This window comes from Scheffersomyces stipitis, chromosome 7 (assembly GCF_000209165.1).
Source record: "Scheffersomyces stipitis CBS 6054 chromosome 7, complete sequence".
Taxonomy (NCBI): domain Eukaryota; kingdom Fungi; phylum Ascomycota; class Pichiomycetes; order Serinales; family Debaryomycetaceae; genus Scheffersomyces; species Scheffersomyces stipitis.
Genome location: NC_009047.1, coordinates 764,731 through 789,709, shown reverse-complemented (window position 1 = coordinate 789,709; position 24,979 = coordinate 764,731). Strand labels below are relative to the sequence as shown.

At 41.5% G+C, this 24,979-nt stretch overlaps 7 protein-coding genes across 7 annotated transcripts; 4 read left to right on the top strand and 3 right to left on the bottom strand. All coding sequences in view use genetic code 12, as the record gives it.

Moving 5' to 3' along the window:
* Positions 1–240: 240 nt before the first annotated feature.
* PICST_63651 (predicted protein) lies at positions 241–924 on the bottom strand (the record flags this gene model as incomplete). Its single annotated transcript, XM_001386125.1, has 1 exon — positions 241–924. The coding sequence occupies one exon, from the start codon at positions 922–924 to the stop codon at positions 241–243; it is 684 nt and encodes a 227-aa protein (XP_001386162.2).
* A 1,413-nt stretch (positions 925–2,337) lies between these two features.
* Positions 2,338–4,563, top strand: PICST_33495 (hypothetical protein; the record flags this gene model as incomplete). The annotated part of the gene is made up of 1 exon (XM_001386309.1): positions 2,338–4,563. The coding sequence occupies one exon, from the start codon at positions 2,338–2,340 to the stop codon at positions 4,561–4,563; it is 2,226 nt and encodes a 741-aa protein (XP_001386346.2).
* Positions 4,564–4,820: 257 nt separating this feature from the next.
* CYC3 (holocytochrome-c synthase) lies at positions 4,821–5,678 on the bottom strand (the record flags this gene model as incomplete). Its single annotated transcript, XM_001386124.1, has 2 exons — positions 4,821–5,552; positions 5,652–5,678. 2 exons carry the CDS (start codon positions 5,676–5,678, stop codon positions 4,821–4,823), a joined length of 759 nt encoding a protein of 252 aa, XP_001386161.2.
* Positions 5,679–9,790: 4,112 nt separating this feature from the next.
* Positions 9,791–10,752, bottom strand: PICST_79547 (predicted protein). Its single transcript, XM_001386123.1, has one exon. It carries the CDS (start codon positions 10,733–10,735, stop codon positions 9,842–9,844), a length of 894 nt encoding a protein of 297 aa, XP_001386160.2. The 5' UTR covers positions 10,736–10,752; the 3' UTR covers positions 9,791–9,841.
* Positions 10,753–13,976: 3,224 nt separating this feature from the next.
* PICST_91093 (G1/S-specific cyclin) lies at positions 13,977–16,283 on the top strand. Its single transcript, XM_001386308.1, has 2 exons — positions 13,977–15,699; positions 15,760–16,283. Exons 1-2 carry the CDS (start codon positions 14,446–14,448, stop codon positions 15,877–15,879), a joined length of 1,374 nt encoding a protein of 457 aa, XP_001386345.2. The 5' UTR covers positions 13,977–14,445; the 3' UTR covers positions 15,880–16,283.
* Positions 16,284–18,428: 2,145 nt separating this feature from the next.
* PICST_91178 (predicted protein) lies at positions 18,429–20,186 on the top strand (the record flags this gene model as incomplete). The annotated part of the gene is made up of 2 exons (XM_001386307.1): positions 18,429–18,864; positions 18,961–20,186. The coding sequence occupies 2 exons, from the start codon at positions 18,429–18,431 to the stop codon at positions 20,112–20,114; spliced, it is 1,590 nt and encodes a 529-aa protein (XP_001386344.2).
* Positions 20,187–21,947: 1,761 nt separating this feature from the next.
* On the top strand, positions 21,948–24,887 carry PICST_85432 (predicted protein). The gene is made up of 3 exons (XM_001386306.1): positions 21,948–22,076; positions 22,299–23,713; positions 23,753–24,887. Exons 2-3 carry the CDS (start codon positions 22,829–22,831, stop codon positions 24,383–24,385), a joined length of 1,518 nt encoding a protein of 505 aa, XP_001386343.2. The 5' UTR covers positions 21,948–22,076; positions 22,299–22,828; the 3' UTR covers positions 24,386–24,887.
* Positions 24,888–24,979: the final 92 nt, after the last annotated feature.

Sequence of the window (24,979 nt, the reverse complement as noted above, 5' to 3'; positions counted from 1 at the left end):
AATGGTATATTTACATTCAATACTAAATACAGCCATAATTACTTTATATTATTACATTGTTCAATTCGCTAATAGAAGCCAGCTCCTTGTTATATATCAACATTTACTCTGAATTGATAACGGTATGCCCACTTCCACTAGCACTTGCACTTCCACCTCCACTTCCACTTCTAGGTACTGGTATCTGAAAATCAAGCTAAATTGTTAGTACTGTAGTCCCATATAGATGAAATTTTCTCTTTAACATACGCTTAGAAAACCTGACAATCTCGGATTTATAATCTTTAAACCGTCTCGACCTTTGAATACTTCCGTATTCAAATGCTCTATATATGCCTCCAAATCCTGAAGTCGTCTCTTCGAATACCCTGTGAACAAATACTTGTTGATCACCTTTGAATAAACACCCCCAGTAAGAAATTCAAGCACATTTTCTATGAATAAATGCCCATTATATGGATTCAAAGAATCGTACAAATGCTGGTTTATCGTCTTTACAATAGTCTCAAATTCAGTTTCAGATATCAACCCTGGCACCAATGGAGTCAACGATGTATATCCAAACTCTGCGTCGTCATACCTTCCTTTGGCTTCAAATACAGTGATGTCTTCATTGGATATAGCTGCTGGCTCAGAGCCTGGAACATATGTCAGGAATTGCGGAATAAAATCTGAGTCTCGAACAGTACTATATATCCTCGGTATCCTTATTATTCTCGTTGTAGCATAAGCTAATGAATCGCGAGGCTCGTAGATATTGGGAAAATGGTTAATAACCAACTTTGCTTCATTTTCCTTGGGCAAAATGGGATTCTCATTAGTAACCATAAATTCATGAGGGTTGAAGAATTGAAGGGGTGGCTTCACAGATGACTCCTTCAGTGTATCGTTCTGGCACTCATACTTGGAGTTAGGATCATTCATATGTTTTAGGGTAAACAGTAATAAATTGGATTTAGTTTTGGTTTCAAACAAATCAAGAACCGCTTCTCAAAGGTACGGCGCTACCATTCCAAAATTCTTAATCATGTATTGTTAGTTGAAGAAACAACGCAAACACAAGGAGCCCATATCAGACTAATGTTGATATGGGAGAGTCTAGTATTGTTCTTGAGTGTATCTCTGGGACTTCCTTTATATTTTGAACTTTTCAAAATTATATTTTCTGACATTTACTCTGCACTTGTTTCAAGTTGCAACCTACATAGAATTGGACCTCTCTGTAACTGAAAACTACCACCAAAAAAACTGCCTGTTTCGATTTTTCAGCTCCTCCATCCGTGCCATAAGTAAACTTCCTTCGATTAGCAAAAAAGAAAACATGATTTTGCCCAGGATCGAACTGGGGACGTTCTGCGTGTTAAGCAGATGCCATAACCAACTAGACCACAAAACCTGTTTCTTGACTTAAAAAACCTGCCAGTTTATTGTGAATTTTTCAACATCACGTGATAAATGTCACGGTGTCAAAAATGCCAAAAAATGCCGAAGCCTTCAGTATGGAGAAGAGATGGATAATACTAAGTAAGATTAGAGACGTTTCGTGAAAAACTACATGAATTTGAAGGAATCTTTATTTGGTGATGGTATTAGAATGTGGAAAACATATCTTGGACTCGAAATAAATATAACGATAATCCACTGCGTATTTCCTGTGCAAATAGCACAGAAAGGGACAGTGATGGCTTATTCTATTATAATTCACAATAACGTGAATTTGCAACTAAATTAAGACTCTATCTGATATTCTTTCTATACTAATATGAACTGCCTTAATTAACTTTGAAACTTTGGTTGTTCGTTTTCATTGTCTGCTTATTCTTGAATTCTCAAGCGTTCTAGCTATTTATCTTTTTCATAAAATTCGTCGAAAATGAACAATTTGATAAAAAAGAGATATTGAGTTTAATGTAAACGTACAAGATTTCATTGCTATTGCTATTTAGTAATTTCAACAACTGACGTCAACTGTAAAATTCAATAATCTTTTACACGGTTTAATTATACATTTTGCAACCGTAAAGACACAAAGCAAAACCCACCAAGTTCCAGCATTTGCACCCACTTTTTTATCAAGAATTGCTACAACCTATCCAGAGTATTTAAATGTAACAAGATCCACCAAAGCGACTCCTGAAAGGATTTCTTTACTTGCATTCTACTTTTCCGCTACCGGTTCCGTTTTCTATGAATCCCATAGTAGCATCTTGTGCCTGTTTTGTGAAGTGTGCATCTAAGCTGGCCAAAAAAAGTTTTCCAATTTTTCACATTTTCAGTAGTCTTACTTAAGACCCCATAGTTGACTTCGTGAACCAAAACCGTCTTCGTAGCGACAACATGATCCCCTTGAGACAGACGGTGTTCAGGAACTTAACCAGGACAAATATTGTGAAACTCAGAAGACTGGGGCAATTTTTGAGTCGTTTTCAATCTACAGCAGCTGACACTTTGAAGGCTACTACTTCTACGAGCAGCCCAATAGTGAAAAATGACAAGAATGTCTCAGAAAAGGCACCAGAAGGTTCAACTAAAAACGGAAACCACTCCAAAAAGGCTCCTCATCGTAATGTAAAACTCAGAGATATCAGTAACCAGATCCAAGATTTGGTTAAGTCGTCCAAATCTGATCTCACAGAAGCCATAGAGATCTTGGAAGAAGGGTTATCGTACTTGAGAGAAATTCAATTGGCTGAAAACATCTCCGACAACTCGATCTACTTCCGTTTCCAGCCAATTGTGACCGAGTTATTGTTTAAAGCTTTAGACCCCGCTACTTCGCTCGGAAATAAATCAGTGGAGGACGTTTTGGAAATCTTCACCAAGTATGGCGTCTGCCACAAATACCATTACACTGTAGTAGCTTCCAGGTACTTCAAGAGTGGAGAAGATAAGGCTGTGATCTATCAGAATGTGCTTAAGCTCTGGCTCCAATTTTTGGAATTCGAAAAATCGAACAATGCTACCGGAATGGCTTCTGTCAAGGCTGGAGAAATAGAATACCGTCCTTACTACCTCCCCAACCTTGTTTATTTCGCATACAGCCAGACATGTAGTCTTCAGGGGGTCAAGTTTTCGTTTGAAGATGCTTCCAAGCTCTTGAATCAGACGTTGCCCAATCCAGTTTTGATCAGAAACTCGCTTATGGACTTGCGTATATTCGACGGCTACAAAAAGGAGTTCCAAAGTTTTCAAAAGAGCATCCACGAGTTGTCTGCTGAGTCACTTGATCCTAACGGTCCTGAAGTCTACAGGAAAATCAGAGAAGCTGGTGAAAAGAAGAATCAGGTAGCCTTGAATATAATCCAAAAAGAAATCCAGGAAGCTGCAGCTAGAAACAATAATCCAATCAATGAAGACACCTTGATCAGATTAATGGATGGATACTATGAGGCTGATAGACCAGATGAGGTTTTTGCTATTTTCCAGAACTTGCTTCTGCACGGAATCGAGAAACCCTCCATTCGTGCCTGGGATGTAGTGTTGAGAACAATGGGTACTCCATCATATATCTCTAAGATTTCATCTGCTCAAAGAGGCAAGCTTATTAAAAGTATTGAGCTGACCATCGAAACTATCTTGAACAATGGCACAGAGATCACTGCTAAGACCCTTTCTATCATCATTGGTAGTTTTGCCAACTTGAACAAGTTCGACAAGGTTGACGAATACTTGCAGAGATTTAGCATAGAAGGCGAGGGTAAGCTTCCTGTGATTGCTCCAACCAAGAATAACATTTTGATTGGATTAGCGTTGAATAAAAAGATTAGCGAAGCGGAAGAAAAGTTGAAGGAGTTTGTCAGAGCTGGTGGGTACGTTCCTTCTACGTCTGTGATGAATACATTTTTAGGCTACTATGCTAAAATTAATAACTATGCTGCCGTGGAAGGTATTCTTGAGTTCATGAAGAAGCACAACATTCCAGAAGAAGTTGGAACTTACACTTCAGTTATCGACATCTACTTTAAGATGCACCGTGAAAAGGGATTGGTAGCTGACGTTGACAAAGTTCTCGACAACATCTCTGCTTCCAAATCTATACCATTGAACGACTTCACTTACACCGCATTGATTGACGGTTTGGTGAAGAACGGAGCCAATATAGAAGCTGCTCGTTCCATCTTCGAAAAGGCTTCGAAGAAGTACCCTGCTTCTGCTCACTTGTACACTGCCATGTTGAGAGGTGAGTTGGACCAAGGCTCTGTCAGTTCAGCAGAAAAGTTGTTTGATGTCTACATTAAGAAGATTAGAAACGACGCCAGAATCTGGAACACAATGATAAACTCGTTGTTGAGCAAACGTGAAGAGCTTGCCTTGCAATACTACGAAAACTTGAAGAATGATGCCCATTCTTCGCCAAACCACTTCACATACTACTTCTTGTTCCATCACTTCATAAAGAGAGGAAACAAAGAAACAGTGCAACACCTAATTGACGACTTGTCACAGAAACCTCTCAGAGACTTCGGTAATGAGTTGCCCAAGATGTTGGGCAAATTAACGGGAGAATACAAATTTGGTCCAGAACTCATCAACATTCTCTCCAACCAAAAGAAGCAGAACTAGTTCTGCATTGTACATAGACCTTAACGATTATAAATAGTTTTTGCATATTGCAATAGAGTAATAACAGATATGCATACTGTAGCAATAAAGCCAGGAAAGCAGTAAAGAAGAAGTCGATGGGAAAAGTTCTTAAATTAGCTTATTTCATATTTCATATATTTGATAAAAGTCAGTAGGTATACAGAGAAATGAGGACTAAATACAATGAATAACATTAATGTGTGGAATGACGGAGACTATAACATGAAGACGAAAGCTCACTTCTCGTCAAATTCGCCCATGGCCCTTTTGTACAAGGGATACGACCAATGGACGAATCTGTCCCTTACACTTGCTGGACTATCTAAAGCTGGCCTAGTATCCAACATGAATGCGGGCATACCCGTTTCCTCATCGTCTGGAGCAGAGTAATAATCAATGACGTATCTGACTTCCTTGAAGCCTTTGTTCAAGCCCATCGACCTCAACACTGTCCAATCGTGTCTATCGAAAGGAGGTTGAGTGTTGAAAGTGTCAGGAAACAATTTACCTAGCCACAAGTACATTTGAGCTCTGGGAGACAAGTCGTTAGGTCTACCTGTAAATTTCTTCAAACGAGGTTCAATCTTTGTTTCTTTTGTATACTCATCTTCCCAATCTAAGATCTGTTGCCATGCTCCTTCGTTCAAGAAGTTATGAACGTCAACCATGGACTCTACTGCGTCTTCCGGGATATCCTTAGCCTTGCCTTTTCTGACCATAGCGTTCAACATTTGTTGTGGAGATGGATACTCCCATAAGCCCTGATCATCAGATTCACCTCTTGGAATAGTGGAAATTGTTCTTTCGGTTGAAAGACTCACTTTCTGACCCGGAAGTCTTTCCGATGAGATAGCCATAGGCATGTTATTCAAAGGATTAAGTACCTCATCTCCTCCCTTAACAGGACATTCGGCTGCAGGGGCTTTCTTGAAAGACCCGTGGTCAACTGGGCAGCCCAGTGGTTTTTCCTGTTGTCTTTGAGACAATTTAGTATGGTCTATAGGGCATTTTGCATCAAGATTCAGTTGTGGAAAACTGTCAACTGCGGATTCGATGGAGGTGGAAACCTTTTTCTCAGCCCAAAACCAGCCCATTTTGAAAACTTAAAAACGTAAAAGATGTCGTTTTGTGAAGTGATTACGAGCCGTGAGGTGTTACGAACACGAGCTTTCAGCCAATAGGGTGCCTTTACAATAGATATCTAAATGATTTGACAAAAGAAATCTGCATAGTCAAGGAAAAAAATCTAGATGGATGGGCACATGACCGATGCAACGTGACATTCTACAATTCTTTTGGTTATCTTACCCCATAGTTAAGCCTCCGAGTTTATTAACTTCTGCTGGTTGGACTTTCGACGATCTAAGGATTCGGTTCTGAAACCGTCAATACGAACATTTCCGAATTACGAAAAAGCTTTACCTACATATTGAGTCCCGATCCCTCCATGTGGTTGAAAATATCATATAGTGGCCACAATCGGTTGATAGCCACTGAACTTATTGACTCTATTACGAGCATATGGTCTGGCCGATAGCATTTGAAAATTGCCGACTTTCCTTGCATACACATTCATTGCTACATCATCTCACCTGTGCCACGTACCTAGTATTATTTACGTTAATTGAATTCTTGACCGGAAAACACCGCAGTCAATTCACTGTTGGTAAAGCCATTAAGCGAGATTGCAAAAAAATTATATTTATCCTAGAAAAGGAATAGGAGAGACCAGCTCTTGACGTAATTGACACTAACAATGCAACACGAAAGACAAAATAATTATGTCAGTCAAGTAAATGCACCAGGCCATTTCACTTTCATTAGCACGATTGTTGGAAGAGTATAACCTAAATTCAGTGCCTGGCAGCGACAAAACGAATGAAGACGATGAAATTGCCTGGAGGCGCACTGTGCCCAGAATAAACAGGGGGTGCAGCCTACGCTTAAATAGTCCAAATCTTATTCTCTCCAATTATGGAATTATTTACGTTGATAATCGTGAATAATTGTTTAATTCAATTTGTCTGAATAGGGAATAACCCCCCGCATATCAGGAACGTTTATCAGCATGTGCAGGAAGTGAAGCATATCTTCAGATAACAAAGTAATATGTGGACAATCTATCCAGGTAATATAGTTGATTGCTGTGCAGTCTAAAGCTGAAATGAACTGGCCCGAGGAATCAAATTGGGCGATTATCATTGTGGAAAGGCTACCCGAATTATTAGGGAGAGCTTAAACTTGTTAGTCTGGACCTAAGCAAAAATTTAGTGTCAAATTCTTGGTTGGCTTCACCAATTTGTACATTTTTGACACTATTTCATAGCATGGGGCAACTGTTACAGAGGTCTTTATTGCAATGCCTTGCAACAAGAGATATTAACTAAGTTGACGGGAAATAGAACGTACGGCCTATCCGCCTTGCGACCCGAACCCGAAAGCCTCTCCACCAATAACATGTATCTTTGGTAAAAGTGGCTCAATTGCACATATATGCGTGAGAGTGCCTTAATAGCTGTGGATGGATGGGGTATATCTCCACAATAAGGGATATTTGCGATTCACGAAGATTTAACTCAAAGCAGAAAGTAGAATTGTCGTTGCCAGTCCGGTACAATACCAAGCTGCTTGTGACTTTAAGGTTAGATTGTTACAGGTTGGTAAATCTTCAGGAGATGAAACAGTTTCGGCAAATCTTGGGAATTGCAATAAAGTTTGAGGATTCAAGGCGGTGAATCCCTGCCATTCATTACTAGCATACGATGAGTTGGTACGGTGTACACTTTACATAATAACTGCGCTTCTAGCCTACATTGAAATGAAATTCCAATGCTTACCCCTTCTCCATGTAACGGACGAGCTGTCATACTTCCCTACATATTCCTACCTTAACCTACGCCGTCTAAATTATGTATCCAAGCCCAGATGTTGACCTTGCACGCCATGACTAAGTAAAAAGTGTACCTAAGTCAAATTCCACTTAACAATGGTCTTATTAGGTATTGTTCCGTGCAATTGATAATTAGTATAGTAATTGTCTAAGCTTAACCGTACGATTGACCGCAATGGAAACTACAATGAGTCCTTCTTGTTGAACAATGGAAAACGTAGGTCTTCGTATTCTTAAGAATGGTGATTATGAAAGCCCCCTAACATTACGCAGGTCGCTTTAAAATCGCTCCAATGAGCAGACTGCACAAGATTGTGACAAGAAAGGGGTCAACGACTTACAAGAATGTCACGCTAGACATAAAAGTTTCAGGTGAAGAGTCTAGTCGCTTGAAGTTGCAAGTGCTTCTCAAGTAGGTATTTAGTCATGCCATGTCAAACCACACATTTGACATCCTTCTCGATGAAGCCATCGTATTAGGAGAAAGAGTTATTTTTTTGTCCCGTTTATCTATGTGATCTGGACCTTCATTTAAATATGCATCCTGAAAAGTTTTGGTGGACACAAAAGCTGGAGTGGAGATTCAAATTCCATTATAGATGAACCCACACTCTTTGTTCAGCTCGACTTACGTCGTTGCCATTTAGTAATTATAATTTCAAGACTTCATTACGGTGGAGCTCCACATATAGCTCGACTTCGCCATATTTTCACTCTTATGTGTGAGATCTTGCAAAGTTAACTCTTAATAAATTTTATTCTTCCGTTGCACCGGGTCGCTAAACTCTAGTGAATACAGATGAAAAATTTTGTTCTCGCCTGTACAACTTATTCTTAGTTTTGTGTTGGTCCAATTAATAGACTACCACAATTTGGGCAGTTGGTAGAGAGAACTGGTTGGCGAGTTCTGGCTAATCGGGATTGAGAAAATATCTTCCATCTCTTCATGTGGTAAATAAAGAATGTCTCCCCTTCTTTATGGGGATGTACAGAACTTAATATCGGCAACAAGGTAACACTTGACGAAAAGGAGTGTGTGACTGCTGGTGAAGTTCAAAGTTTGATTAGCAGTCTTAGACCTGCGGGCTTTGTAGCGGGGCGAGCTCCCATACTAAAGATTGGTAGTGGAAACAGACACATGTCGACTGTATTTAGACACATGGAGTTGTACGCTCATTGTTTTCACATCTTCGTCTAATCAAGTGTTCTTCTTCTATTGTCCAATATACTTCCACGTTTGTGGAGCTGAACTATATGCTCTTACACATTACCTCATAGTAAGTAGTATTCCACGTGTTCACTTTCATAACTACTGGCGTCGGGCAAGAGTTGAACCACCGTCTTTATATTCAAGATAGGAATGTTTCAAGATAAAAATGACAAACAGCTGGGTCCAAATTGTATAGAACCATCTTACAAGAGCCCATGTAGCACTGTGCAGACTTATTTGAAGACTTTGACAGAGAAGGTGTCTACTTGACTACATGATCAAGTACTGCATGTCTATTGTTCTCGTTTATGTGAATCTTGAATAAGAATCTAGGCGGGGAATTGGCTGTATGCCCTTTCAAAATTTTTCACTCACCGCACACCAGGATCGACCTTGATTCAAAATTAGATGCCGTGTCTTTTGAGCCCGCACCATATGAGGCTCCAAGATTGGCTGAAAACTGACAAATAAATCCGAACCAGCACCACAACTACGGTCTTCCAATCAATTTGAAAGCTTATCTGTATCCCTAGTTTACGAATGGATGAACTATTTTCTTTTAGTAAAACTTATTAATTCAGGATACCTAAAGATTAGGAAAATCAATTGATTTTCTGAGATAGCTGAGTTTCAACGAGCAACGAAAAATGGGGAAATTATCTGATTTTCAGAGAATTGCTCCTGTGAGAAGTTGACAACAAAACAAAGCAGATGTATATACGTCTGCAACCGTAGAACCACATCGTCAGCAATCGCTTTTGTCGATACGATGGATTTGTTTGTCATATAAAGTGGAAATATGTTTTTACCGTTCAACATCTCCCAAATAGGCAATTCTGCTGGACTATTTTTAGTTTATTCCGTTTGGTGTGTAACCATGGCAACGTGCATATTATACGAGATCAAGGTGCATATAGTTATATTTAGTGCGTTCTCTTGCCGATTAAACTCTGGGGAATGGCTGCAGAATGTAAAAAATAATTTAAAGGTTTTCACGTGACCCAACCGCTAAAGAGATTTACAACTTGTTATATCTAACCTGCAAAATTATAGAAATGTCTCGGTTAATTCCGTCTTGCTTCACCGAGTGCGGGAGACATTTTTTACTCCAAGAGTCGTTCTATGATACACAATCTAACAAAAATCTATCAAAATCTCTATATATCCCTGAGCGAATTGTAATGCTCTCCCAATCCAAAGGAGTGCTTGTAGAATCCCAATTTCAATTCGCTGTTATGCCCCAGTTCGTTAATTTTGTGTGTTGAAGCGCCAGCCATATAAATACTAATTGGACAATCAAAGTGTTTTGAAAGGGCTAAGATTTCCATATCAGAACCCCACATGGCAGTGGAGACCAATTCTTCAACGTAGGGTTCGATATCTCTCAATTCGAATGTCTTTTCATCAAAGAGGAAAGGAGTGAAGTCGTCTCTGTTTGCCAACATGTAGTCACCAGCCAATTGACGAAGACCTTGAATTGTTGTTTGTTCTTCATGTCGTACTAGCAATTGATCTTGGATGGAAGCGAACAAACAGTGACCGTCAGGTTTGATTTCATGTAGCTTCAAGTTGTTCAATGTGAGTAATTTGTCCATGGACTCAATTTCAATCTTTCTGTAGTCAACAGTATCAGCAGCTTCAAGAGCAGCTTCTTCTCTGATCTTTTCGATTTCTGCTTTTCGTCTTTCAAGTCTTTCTTTCTGTCTATTTCTCTTAGCCTTAGGCTGGGTTGGTGGTGTAGGCTCTGTTGATTCAGCAGGAGCTTCGTCTTTGATTTCCATTTGGGCTAGTAATTGTTCTGGAGAAAATTCGTCATCATCTTCTGCATTGATATCAGTGTTAGATACAGAGTCAAGCTGTTGAAGTTCTTCCTTGTGCTTTCTATCAAGATTGTCTTGCAATTCTTGGATTCTCTGAAGAACAGCCTTTCTTGTCTTCTTGGTAGCCTGTTTCTTCATGCCAGTGACGGTGGCGATCAAGTCTTTCGACTCTTTCTTTTGTCTCGCCACGAGGTCATCTCTGGTAGAAGGTAACTCTGGAGACGTCGACATTGTGCAATCAAAACAGACGGGTCAAGAGAGAAGAATACGAGACGAGATGAGATGAGTTGATACTATGAGCCGACCAGGAATTGTTAGGGCTGACGGAAAGAAATGCGAAAGATGAGCTGGGAAAGCCACAAAGAAGTTATCTACAACAACACCTGGTTACTATGTTAACTCACATTTGCGAGGTGTCGTAACCAGTGAAAAATTTTTCCTTGTCGAGAGAATGCGACATTTTCTAGGGCAATAACTGCACTTTACTATGGCGACGATTGCAATCTTTGGCTGGGGCGAACAGGTTACACAACAAGAAATCTGCCAATTGGAGAAGATTCCGTCCGGGATTGTCCTGTACTCGATGGTCTTGGAATGATTCCATTTTCGGCACTAGTTTTTGCTCCCAGAGGCTTTAGTTCTTCAGGTGTTCGCCCAGATTCAATACCCGAGAGACAATCAGTCTCGACCTGAAGAATTGGTCATGTAATCTGATGGGTGCAATTTGGAACTGTTGAAGTATCCCGATCTTGGCAAAGGAATGTCTCAGATCTCAATGGTAGCCGAAATTACGTGCGGTGAAACTGTGCCCACTAATAATTAATATACCGACTGTTGCTCAGGCTTTAGAGTATGTAATGTGCACTTTCGGGTGGTTATGTGCGGAGGGTCCACCAGTTGATCTGGCCCAAGCATGATGGCACAGCATATTGCCACAGCATGCTTCTAGAGTATACTATTGTTAAAAGTGGTCTGTTATGTACGGTAGAACTTGAATATACAGCGGTTGAAAAACAGCTGAAGAGCGACAAGAGAGTAAAGAATAGCTAATTACAGTAGTGCCCATCGGCATTGTAGATAAGAGCTAATTAGTCAATCTAATTACGAACCCAACCAACAGGCGGAGGGCACTCTCAGAATTGTCGGCTTAATCCGCCCACCACTCTACATATTGTGTCGTTCTATCGGTGAGATGCCCATAAGTACAATACGCTGTTTCTGTGGTCGACATATTTTTTATTTGATCCGATGGCATTTCGTCTACATAGCTCGACATTCTTGAATAGCGCCCTGTCACCACACATAGGGGCTGATGGCGTTTCAGTGAGTTTCATACATAGTTACGTGGAGTTAGACTCTAGTTACATTGACTGGACTAAAACAGAAGATTTGCACTGGAACAATAGGGGACTAACTCTGATTTCACCATCTGCAATTCAGTATGGAAAAAGTCTTCGACTGCACATGGTCGGGATCAAAAAATGTGCCATCAGAAATGTCGTCGCCCAGCAGATTCGACGTTACGATTAGGAGACGAGGTTACAAACCATTCGTGTATTAGCGTAAGCTTAACCCGTTACGACGGGAATTCTGGACGGTTGCTACACAATTGTCTCGATCCAAGCCCTGTACTCGGCCGAGGAATGTCTATTTAAAGACGGTTGGAAATGCCCATTTAGAGAGGGTCGAAGATTTGGTGATATGGGGTTATCCGCCGTTTTGTGGTAATTTCACCTCATTTTGCAGGTTCCCGATACTCCTTTTTGCCCTGTTAGTAGGATTTACTGGTTATCGCTTTGTGCTGGGGAGTTTTCTTTTCCCGATATTTTCTTCATTGAATCAGGTAAAATAGTTGCCAATGGCGATAGGTTGACATTAACTGAAAACGGTCTAGCCTTGGTTGTGGTGTAACATGCCATTGGAGGGTTGTAGGACGATCTGTCAAGCTTCTCCAGTCGCTGGGGTGGTCGCGAGCCAGCACCACAGCAATTGCCTGTGGAAACCAGTGAAACCTTCGCTCTCCCTTCTTTTTCCATTATATAGACGTATGGACGTATTGGCGTCTAGCAACAAACCTTCAGTTGCTGGTTGAAGTAGAAAATATTGCCCGATAGTGGAGCAATTTGAATGAATAGAAATGGAGTAACCCAGTAGCCAATTGTGTGCATGTGCGTACATGATGTCACATGTAACAACACTCTATCAATTTATCCCAGAACAGAAGATGAACTGCAGAGGACAATTGCACGGAAAAAGGGGGATTCATAAGGGGGAATGGCTCTGGATCCACAAAACCGTAATGAGAATGATATCCAGAGTTACATAACGGGACCATTGTGCTGCCAGGCAAAGGCTAAAACTGAGAGACAACCCTCCTAATAAAAATAACCATTTCAAGTGTGCACAGAGGCCCCTAAGAACTGTATAAAATTCCGAACTCGTCGACCACACGGATCTCAGAATTGCGCTACAAGTTGCACGTAAATGTCACCAGATTGGCTGATCTGTTTCAGGTGAGGGCCGGAGATTCGAGTGCTAGTAGCCCCAGCCGTGGGCCAAGCAGCGCGGGAGATAGAACCACCTGCCATTGTAGCGGTAGACAATTGAGTCGTAATTCTGGTCGACCTGACAGTGCAAGTACGAAAGCTGTACGCACCTATCGTCAAAGCAGCAGGGTAGTGCTGGAGGCTAAAAACCACAGACCCATAGTTAGGGATGGATGTGGGAAAAAGCTTAGTCGAGTCCACAAGGGTGGCTACCATTTAATTATTCTCGGAGCCACTTTGGGAGTTGAAGCCGAGCAAACAGGCGGAACCATTTGAAAACCCAGAATGAGACGTTCACCGAAAATAGTTGAGCCAAATTGACCCCCCTGTTAACGCTAGTTAGAGTTGATTCCGAAAACCCTGCCCCCTCTTAGTGAATTGGGCAAAAATATAGATGCGACATATCCTGCACTGATGCGGGATAGCCTTCCAAAAAGAAATCAAACAATCAATCAGACGACATATCCTGGTAGGACGGGAAGACAGCATACAAATTATACATATTATACATTACATGCAGCAGCTGTACCTAGTGCATTATAAAGCAATCAACCACAAAAAAATAAAATACCTTAAAGATCGACCTTGGGAATCCTGATACAACGGATTTTTCTTGAATTCAGAGATTTTCTGTAGCGATTTTTTCCACACTCGTACAAGAAAATTAATTTGAAGTGAAGTCTAATCAACTCCTTTTTTTTATTTGCCCATGAAGGGGTGGGTTTTATTATTAGGTCGTTGTTATAGAAAAGTTGCAGCAAGAAGTGTCGTTCTTAAAAATACTATGGTATCTGAAATCCTTCAGAAATCTAAATTTTTCATAGCTTCAAATTATATTTATATCTTTCGAATCCCAGTCGTTTTTTACTCCAACCCTAGTTCAAGGTTTCTATCTTGTGTTTCCTAGTTCTTTTACTTGTGGATAAAAGACTTACAATCTCTTCCTTTCTTTGTCGTTCTTACTTATATTGTTAATATTGTTCATATTGTTCATATCGTTGTCGTTTTTTTATACTGATCCGTATATATATTTAACTATATCTATACTGCAACGACTCGACCTCCTTTTGTTTCTCCTATATATATTCCTCTCCAGCTCATCGGTTGGTTCTTCACTTCCATTGCATTTGTCTTTTCCGCAAAAGCCGTCTTTCTTTCATCTTGCATCGGTGTCTCAGCATTGCCCTACGCTTTGTACATACCATAGACAACCACCTTCACTTGCAAAAGTCAATTGACATTCAACTCATTCGTTTGGTGTACCTCCGCATCCCTCATTGTCTACCTTAGATGGCCGACTCACATTAGAACGTCTAGACACATAGAACATTCGTCTGAAATATTCAGAAATCCTTCATTAGCCTCATTAGACATTTCATTTATTCATTTCCTACCATGACGACCTATTCCCACTCGCCTGATGCCTTCCACCAAGTCCGCATGTATAACTCGTCAGTCAAGTCATCCAACTTCCACTTGCAGTCGATGGAGTTCCAGTGCCATTCAGCCGCTGTGTGTGACTACCAGATGGAAATGCTCCACCACTTGCTATCAATGGAAACAAAGACTTTACCATCGCTAATGCTTATCGAACAGCAGCCTGAGATCAAGTTGGGCATGAGACCGCTTCTTCTCGACTTTTTGATGGAAGTCATCACCATTCTCAACTTGCTGAAATCTACTTTCCCCTTGACGGTGAATTTGATTGACAGATACTGCTCCACAAGAATCGTCAAGAAACAGCACTACCAATTGTTGGGATTGACATCCCTCTGGATTTCCTGTAAGAACTTGGACTCGAAGTTCAAGATTCCCACCTTGAACGACTTGAGAAAAATCTGCGTGGACAGCTACCACAAAGAACTCTTCATCGAGATGGAAAAGCACATCTTGAAGTCGTTGGAATGGATGGTGAACTCTCCAACATTTGACTCCTTCATTGACTTGTACTTGTCGATTTTGATCAACAACCTGTCGAATCCAAACGTTGCCAACTTGATCAAGAAGTCAAATCACAGAGTAAAGTTGTTGGCTACATATTTTGGAGAGTTGTTCCAATTCTACCCCAATATCTACTTTGATTACACTTCTTCGCAAATTGCATTGATCTCGATCCTTGTCGCCATCTTGACGTTGAAGATCCCCGTCAACTTGATCTCCTTGTTGAACTACTTCAACGACTTGTTGAAGACAAAGGAATACAAAAGTAATGTCACCAACCCTGCTGAGGACTTTGACGAGATCTTGTCTGTGTCAACTTTCCAGAGCTTGTTCACGAAGGCTTTCTTCAAGAACTTGATAAAAATCATCGACAACCCTCCCAAGAGCTTGGTGATCAAGTACTTCTCAGAAAACGGAAAGTACACACAGTTGATGACAGCTCTGGTGCGATGCGCTACCGAGTCCTTGGCTACCATGTTGGAACCACCAGTAACACCCAGAATATACTCTGGCAACTCCAAGGACGCGTTGAAGAGGAACGTCAACATCATCACCACAATGTTGCCGCTCACTCCCATCTCCAACAGCACCAGTCCCAGACGTTTCGATGCTGAGCAGATCTTTTCTGATAATGAATCATCAACTTCCACATCTACATCCATTGCTACTTCTAATGCTATTGCTGCAGTTACAGGTACGGGCCATAGCGTTGAACCCAACTCTCCTTCGTCGAGATCCAGCCCCACATCAATGAACCCTCCAATCAAGAAGAGATCATTTGACTGTGTTGCTGAAACTGACATCAGCACATCTAAGATTGGACAGTCTGATTCGGATCTTAAGAGATCCAAGAGCTTGTCCACGAAGCCTGTGTTTTTCATTCCATGATCTGGAATACGATATTTCCGGGTCTGGAATTCATGTTAACGACTAACGATGCTACATAGTTTGCCGAGTGCTCCCGCTGCATGGATAACTGGCTTATCCCATAGCACTCTAGACATATTACTTATGTAATCTGTTGCTTTGGTACACTGTTCATTACATTTATTGCGATTCTTTACTTACTACACTATGGGAAATGTTATGGTGCCCTTATATACACAAGTGCTTCGGTGCTTTCTTCTAACCCCCAGCCGGACATTTAGTCATGTCCACCTAAATAAACCAAAAAACTCTTCAGTTCGTCTTTATCAGTTCCAAACACTCCTCGTCATTCTATCGCACAGCATATTTATAGTTAGCAGTTGTGGTGATCTTTCTATCGATTAAATACATATTCGTCTTCTACAGTGCTTTGTATTCCAATTGGTTGCTGCTATCCAGATATCCGATCTACTGTGGCTGTCGCAGTCTGTAGTCCAGAACTCCTTGGTGGGCTGGTCTTCTGACAGTCTGGGTAAAAACCAGTCTGAAAAATACAGAGTCCTTACAGAAAAGTCGAACAATCTTATCCAATATGGCAAAATTAAAGAGTCGTCCAACCTCCACAACGCTATCTCGTCAAGTCAAGGTTTACGAACTTCCTTTGCAGCCAGAGGCGGAGTCTCGGAATAAGCCGGTGAACTAAGAATAGGGGCACCATTATTGTCTACTATAATTGTTCAAATTCTATACAGTATAGCCTGGTATTGTAGGCTGGTATGAAGCCAACACGGAGCCATTTGGGGGAACAAAGAAAGCCAAATAATTGACGCAGCCATTGGCCAGCCGGAAGAACTTCGAACTTCCCAATATCACCAACATCTACACCGGCTACCACCTTTCACTATTCCTGTTCCATGCTTAATCACATACATCTTTCAAGTGAAAAATGAATAACGCACCTGTCGAATCAGGAATAGGCCGAATACCACCCAATTCACGTCCATTTTAGACTGGGGCATCCCTACACCACGACTCGACTTCGGCAACGTAAGGAGATTGTCACAGTCAGTCCGCTTGTGCCCACAGCAGCGAGAACGACATTTGATCCAGTTTCCACATCCGGATCTTGATTTGGGGGTTGATCTTAGCTGATTCCATCCAGGTGAACTTATGCGGATAGCATTCTACTCTCGTGGTAAGGGGGTCCCATGGGCGGAAACGTACAGGGAACGAAGCCTGCTCAGAACTCAGAATCAGACTTCAGCCCTAACCGAGGTTTTGTATGAAGATTTTTCCATTACTTCTATATATGAATAATGTATGGAACTCTAGTGCCACCTCTCGTAACCGGGAAACGGTTCTCGCCAAAGATTGAACCCTACAATGTAGGGCGATACTTCACGGCAGTTGAATGGCGACCCCTTATGTTTCAGGGTTACGGGTACATAGTCGCCTCTGACTGTTAGCCATTATTAGCGACCAAGGACGGCACACCATTTGGATCTGGACTGAACGCTTCAATCGTCGAGGAACTCAAAAGAAATTCCACCAACACTGCTGTGATTTTTCAATTCACGCCAAATTGTCGTTAAACCCAAAATGGACAGCTTAAGGTTATTAGTCCCACGAGTGGTCCCAGGTGTGTTCCAATTGTTGTCGATCGTATTACCGAAGAAGTAGTGCAACCTTAATCCGTCACGAACATCTTTTTCTCGGCTGCTGATAGCCAGAAGAAAAAAAAATCGGTTTCCATGGAACCTAAACCTAGTTTGCAATCGCATCAACGTTTGGAGCCAGAACGTCGCCACAAGCATTTCATATGGGATCCACAACAATGCCCTCGAATCTGCAATCTGTCCCATAACAACGGACTAACCTGAACCTGATATGTATCCCATTTTTGAGACGGCACCAAACTAAACCTGAAATTTGGCTAGGCTGATTTCCGACGAACATTGCAGACATTAGCTAAGGATTTGTTCATTCGACGACGAGGACTGCCCCCACCATACCTTCTTGTCAGAAATGATCGACATATGACGCAGCTTTTGCTTTGGGACTGTGGATCGACGACCATGCTGCCGGAACTAATCCACGAATTGTTCGATTTTTGATTTTTTGGTCTGAGTTCCAGTTGAAATGTCTTGCATGGTCTAAATTTTACAGAGTCTTCATTGTATTCTTTTTCCGTCTTCTCTACCTACAATTTTATTCGGATTCGTACTTTATTATCTTCTATTATCTACAGCATCTTCTATTATGGCCATTATAGCGCAATTCAGTCTGACAGACAATACTATAATAGAACAATAAATTCCTATTGCCTTGTGATTATTTCAAAATTGACCCACTCTTACGTGGCTGAATTCGCCATACTAAATTCATGACATCCTCCTAGCCTATCCTCGTTTAACGATTTCGGTTATAATCGGTTGTGTGTATGGGGTTTTCCTCCATATATCCAACTCATCGAAAACGACTTGAGATTTCACAATCCACCTTCAACAAAGAACCAGCTTTTTGTTTTCCTGTACTGAAAGGTGAACCAGTCAAATTGAGTATCAGAGTCAATGTCGTCATCGCAGGATTCTGCTACAAAGTTTAAGAGGAGAGCGACAGTTTCGTCTTTATATACAAACTACCAGATCGCAAACGGAGCCGTTCTTCCAGAGATTACACTCCAAGATGGTAAGGACAATGTAGACTCTGAGCAATTCTTCAATGAGTATATAAGGTTGCGGAAGCCAGTCAAATTGGTCTCGGGTCTGGGTTCTACCCAAACGCCCGTTGATCTCAAGGCATTTGACCCATCCAGAATTCTAGATACTTTAGATTATTCTGATGAGCTTCAGATCGAGAGGAAAATCAACGATGGCTTTGGTTCTGGTGAGAAGAGAGTCAAGATGACTTTGCACAAGCTATTGGATGTTTTCAAGCAGGGCAATTCTGATTACTATTTGACTACGCAATATGATTTTGATGATCCTGATTTTGAAGACTCATATAGTGAGAAGCGGGAAGGCGAACTAAATCAAGAAGATGATGAGAAGGAAAATAAAGATTCAGGTGAATTAGAAGACGATATTGACGAAGAGGAAGAAGAGGAAGACGAAGAAGAGGAACATGAAGATGACGAAGACGACGAAGACGAAGATGACGAAGACGAAGACCTTCCGAAGATCACTTTCAATGCTTCTTTCTCAGACACATCCTCCGTAGACTCAATAGACATGAATAACTTACGGGACGACTTTCTCGATAGCGAGGACGATCAAGAACCTGTTATCGACGAGGACCTCAACATAAACCAATCAGAGTACGAACAAAGACTCAAAGATTTACTACAGCCTCCGCTTACTAAATTGGTGAATAAGCCACAAACCTTGCCAATTATCCCTGAGTTATTTTCTACGTTGATTCCTCAACAAATCAACTTATGGATGGGACATGCAAAGTCTGGCCAAGCTTCAAAGATCCAATTGAATCCTCAAGATCCAAAGACTTATGGGCTAGGAAAGTCTATACCGGGTTCCAGAAATGGAACATCTTCAGGATTGCACCACGACCATGCAGACAATTTGTATATCCTTGTTTCTGGGATCAAGAGATTCACACTCTTCAGTCCAGCTGATGCACTCAAGTTGTACACTGTAGGTACCATATATAAGATCTACAACAGTGGAATCATTGACTACGAAAATAACGAGTTTGCACCAGAATGGAAGCATATACGTGACGATGGTGCCATGGTCGAAGATGTGTTGAACTGGAGATTGAAATGCGACCAATCAGATAGTACCGAAATCAAAAGCATCGAGAAGCAATTGCAGTCTTTGTCTAAACAATCTGCCTTGAAACTAAATAATAAGGATGAAAAAGAGGATCCTCCTAACTTTTCGAGGATCCCTCCTGCCTTATTGCACATTGAAGAATTCACTGATCCCGAAATGCGCAAGAAATTGACCGCCTTCGCCAATGAAAAGTTCCCTGGGTTCCTCGACTTGAACAGTTTCACTGTCTGGCTCAACCCAGGCGAGATGTTGTACTTGCCTGCTGGCTGGTTTCACGAAGTTTCAAGTTTTGGTGGTGATGATATTTCGCAGTCAGAGTCAGGTTTGCACAACATTCATATTGCACTTAACTACTGGTTTGTGCCTCCAAACGGTGATTCCGCAAGCCAATGCTACAACGATACATACTGGCAGGAGGACTGGAAACGAACCGAGACCTGCATTGCCCATGCTCTTCAAAAGTAGAGCACTTTCTACATGTACATATAAAATCTATAGCCTCAGTTAAGTATTCTTGTTAATAGAGGTTTCCGCGCCAAAGTGAGACGACAAAAACTGTCTAGATAGAGATTCGCATCCTGATTGCACTTGATTGCACTTGATTGCAGCTATGTACATCATCTCGAAGGAGTATGCACTTAATACCTCCATCTGGTTAATTGACAAGACAACCAAATCAGGGTTCCTGAGTTTCACCATATTCGCTTTAGGAAGGTGTACGAGATAAAAAATCTTGTGAAATGGATGCAAAAAAAGACAATCCAATGCGGCAGTCTCGAGCTTATATGCCGGCCAGGGTTACAACCCTGTGAAATGCGAAATGCACATGACCAAACCCACATTAGAGTTTGCGTACCCCTGAGAAGAGAAACTTAATTTTGAATTAAAGTCGTACATGCAGTCGCTTTAATTGTCCAATTAGTCACGTGAAATTTCACGTTCCACCATACTGACTACTACATTCCCTTCCACGTTTCTATTATACTATCATGGTAAAAATATCTCATTACCCAATGAGGCTATCAGGCACCTCTAGGGCAGAAACCTAACGACACGGCAAATCAGGTGGAAATCACACTATAGATTTTCCTTAATTGTCAGGGCCACTTTGTAGAACGTTATTTCTGGTCAATTCCTTATCCGTGTACTGCTACTTGTTCACTTGATCCAGTGGTATAAATGCCTACTCTGATTTCTAAGTTACAATTCGGATGCGGCAATGGAGATGCGTGTCGGGTAGATACCGTCGGTTCGCAGGGCACTACTTCGTAATTCTTATCTATGTATCGCGATGATCTCCTTGCAAATGGCAAACAGATCGTCCAATTGAGTACCGTCCTGCTACTAGTGATGATAACCGTATTCTTCTCGTTAGGCATTCGTGACTCTATCCAATTATAGTTCACATCAGCCAATTGTGTCCCGTTATACTCTATTAAGCTACAATTAGTGCAACTAGATAAGTAAATCCTACGGCAGTTTGTGTCGCTTGCAATGGCATAATTTTTTGCAACTGAAACGCACAAAATGCCGATGCGCCATGCTGGCATTTCATTGGAGCTATTGTACAATCTCCACATGTCAATGGGCCCAAGCAACGTTGACTGTACCAATTGATCTCATATTTGAGCTTCAAACTTCGACTCCTTGCTCAATCCCAATTGCGTAGCTCCCCAAGCTGAGGATTGCCAATTTGAAAAATTGCAGCTCCATCATAAATTGCTTTTTCCACATTCACCCAGCATTTCCGATCTCCTAACTATTAATAGGGCCGGAACGGGCCACAGAATGCTATAGCCCTAACCAAAGAAGCTGAAAATTGGCTCTAGCACGCCCCACACCCTGCGGCTCCAGAAGGTGGAAGGTCCCGCTGTCATGTGCAGGACGCGAGATGAAGTAGGGCAATCAAGCCCTAAAAAGACAAACCGATTTGGTGCTAGAAGGAACGAAAGTTTGTCCATATTGGTATTGGAATGTAGCCACGACGATCCTGAACACAATTATCACATTTAGAGCTCTGGACCACGAAGCAATTGTGTGGATCCAACGCATCTCGTGACGGCCCCTATTGCTCTTGCCGCCGCACGACCAGGCAATTTTTCAGATAACACACCCTGCACACAGCCGCTCATTAATTAATCTGATTTCTCTTTCTCTTCTCTGATAAACATATACACGCTATATGCACTCCGAAAGAGCACGCTCTAACTCTTCCCTTCCATACAGCCTAAAGCCAGATATAGTACGGTAGATTTTCTGATTTCTCTTCTCGTTCTTCTACCTCTGCTTTCCCAGCTCCAACCTCTTTCAGGTTATCCACCAACTCCGTGTCTCCACAGCGTCTGCCACAGGCTGCCGGTATATATTAGCTTATATCCCCAGGTTCCTCTGAATTTTTCTGTTGAAAATTGTGAAATTTGTTTAAATGTATGGTTTGTTAGTCTGAAAAAGCCCACTACGTCAGAAAAACTTTTTCCCAGCCTCCTCCGTTGCAGCAAAGTCTCCAGGATTTCGCAGCAACAGAGGCAGCCGGTGCTACTGTCATTGTGACGGTTGTGTCTGAGCTCTACTGCTGGGGAAGAGCACTTTCCGGCGATGTCGTGGTGTCTGTATGTTTTTTTGCGCATTAATATTAATCTAATTTTTCAGTGTCTTAAATTTGTTTTCATATCTGAGATTTTTCATTTTCACCAGATCTTACTCCATATCGATTCCACTTTCGCTACAGCCGTCTAAATATTTAGCTATCATTTGACGACTCTCATTCATAACTCGTACTAGTCTGCTATTAATTTGTGCACCTAGGCTTTCCAGACGTCTTTTCCTACTATCCATCACCCAGGAAAAGCCGGACCAACCCTCCTTTACCTCAGAAAAACCTTCATTGACGATTCCTATGGACCAAACTAACTAGAGAAAGTAACTGAAAGTCTTTTTTTACTACTTTTTTTCTAGTTTTTTTTGTTCCTTTTTTTGTCAATCGTATCGTTTTTTTCACTCCAGTTATTTTCATCTACTGCCCTGCTGCACAAGAAAAAAAGCTCTCTGTTGAAACTAAATTGATATTGCAATATTGAAATTCTACCAATTCAATAACTTTGCTCAATTTAATATTTCACTAAAACAAACAAAAGGAATTCTCCTGTTCATACACATTATCACTATAAACCCTATTCACCATGGCCTTAGCTGACAGAAGACCCATTGGCTTTCCTGTAGCTTCTACACCGGCTTCTCCTGCTTTCAACCCCAAAACATTGCTGCTCGCAAAAACGCCCAAATCGGCAATTGGCAGCGACAAGGATTTGGCTGCGAATTTGCAAGCGAACGAAGACGACTCCGATCTCGATTCCGACAGTCCCAGTTCACCCGTTTCCATCTTGAAGCACTCGGGCGACATGTCTGCCTATACCAATGACAAGTCGCTTTCACCAGAAGCGATGTCGCCGACGTCCAGAAGCATTTCGCCCGATCTGTTGATGAATGGAGACTCCAAGAAACTTAACTCACGCGGCTCGACTCCACCCACCTCCTTGTCGACACCACCATCCTCTCAATCTGCCTCTGCTGGTCTTCCCTTGAAGAAACCAAAGAACACGTCTAGAGTCCCTATCGCTACAGGAATTTCGACCACTATTCCAGTCACGGGTGAAAAACCAAAGCCGGAACAAAAAGGTGATCCTTCTTTGGAAGACGACGTACTCTTTGCCATCTTCCTTATCTTGTACGAAAAGGACCCAGAAGGTGCTGGTATGACTGTGAAACAGATCTGTGACATCTTGATCGAACGTCATCCTGACATGGCCAATCTCTCGACGAAGACTTCTAACTTGGTTAGTGCCAAATTGAACGCTTACGTCAAGAGAGTGGAAAAGGGAGACTCTTCGTTGAAGTATGCATTGTCCCGTGACTGGGCTGATGCTTCTCCCAAAAGAATGGTATATGTCTACCGTGGGTTGTTGACTGATGACTTCCATATCCATGTCAAGAACATGATGGAAACACAGAAAACTACTCAGGAAGAAGAACCATCACCAACATCTTCTTTCTCTGGCTCTCTTCCTGTCAAGACGTCCAAGAAACAAGACGTGAAACAGATCGAGGATTCTCTTGAAGCTGGTAAGCAGGCTACTTTGAAACCAAGAAGACAGACCATGTTCGACTTGGGAGTCACCAAGGCTACTTTCTTGGATACTCCTATCGAAAAGTCCAACTTGTTCGTTCCTTATTCTTCTGCTCCAGTAGCTGCATCCTTGACAGAAGCTGTCGATCCCACAGATGACGACAAGAATCTCAATGATTCAGACTTAGAGTTTGAAGACTTCGAGGTTTTTCACGACGACGAAGATGACGACCTCATCTCCGGAGCTGGCGATCTCTATATCGATAGTATGAAGAAGAACGGTAAACGATCCAAATCATTGTCGTATCTTTCTTTGAACAAGAAGTCCAAAATCATGACTGCTGCCGCTGCTGCTCCCAGAGCTCCACGTACCCCAAGTTCACACTCCCCCAATGCTGCTGCCGCTGCTGCCGCTTTACACGCAGCTGCATTGAAGGCCATTTCGGATTCGACAGACACCTCCGACTCTGTCAGATCCGGTTCAGAAGGATCGACTGGTTCTGTTCATTCTAACAAGAAATGGTTGAATGTCATCAGATCCGGGTTCATGACTCAGGATATCGGAACCCCGGAAGACATAAGTTTATCGGACTTAGACAAGTTCTTTGCCTAGTCTTTCTAAATGTTTTGTGATGGCAAGCTTTTGTGAACTTCACTAGAATTCTGCTAAGAATTTATCATTTACCTGAGTATCATCCACTCGTACCTAATGACGTTACAAAACTTTTTATATCTCATCCACCATATCATTCTCGTTCAGTTGCTTTACTTTTTATCCATCTTCGTCCTCGTCCTACTACATTTTTTTTATTGTTTGCGTTAATGTCCTTGTATGTTCTTTGGTTGTTAATGAAAGAATGTTTAACTGGGTTGTCTTTTGGTTACTTATTATTCGTTTTTGTCTTTGTCCTCTACTTCTTGCAATTGTGTTCCTTTATTATTACGACTTACTTCTTCATGGCTATTCAAAAATCTTTTGGCGGTTTTTTCACCTTGCTATATATGTTATATATACCAACTCTACTTGCCCATACATCTCTTTGGCTATTTGAAGGAAAAAGATCAAAAACATCAAAAAAAATCCTCTCTCTCCTAAAATCATAAAAGAAAATGGCTGAAAAAAATTATACACTACGATTTCATCCTGTTTACGTATTCCTATAGACTATTGTTTTAACTGTGTTCGATAACGAACTGCCTGTGATCT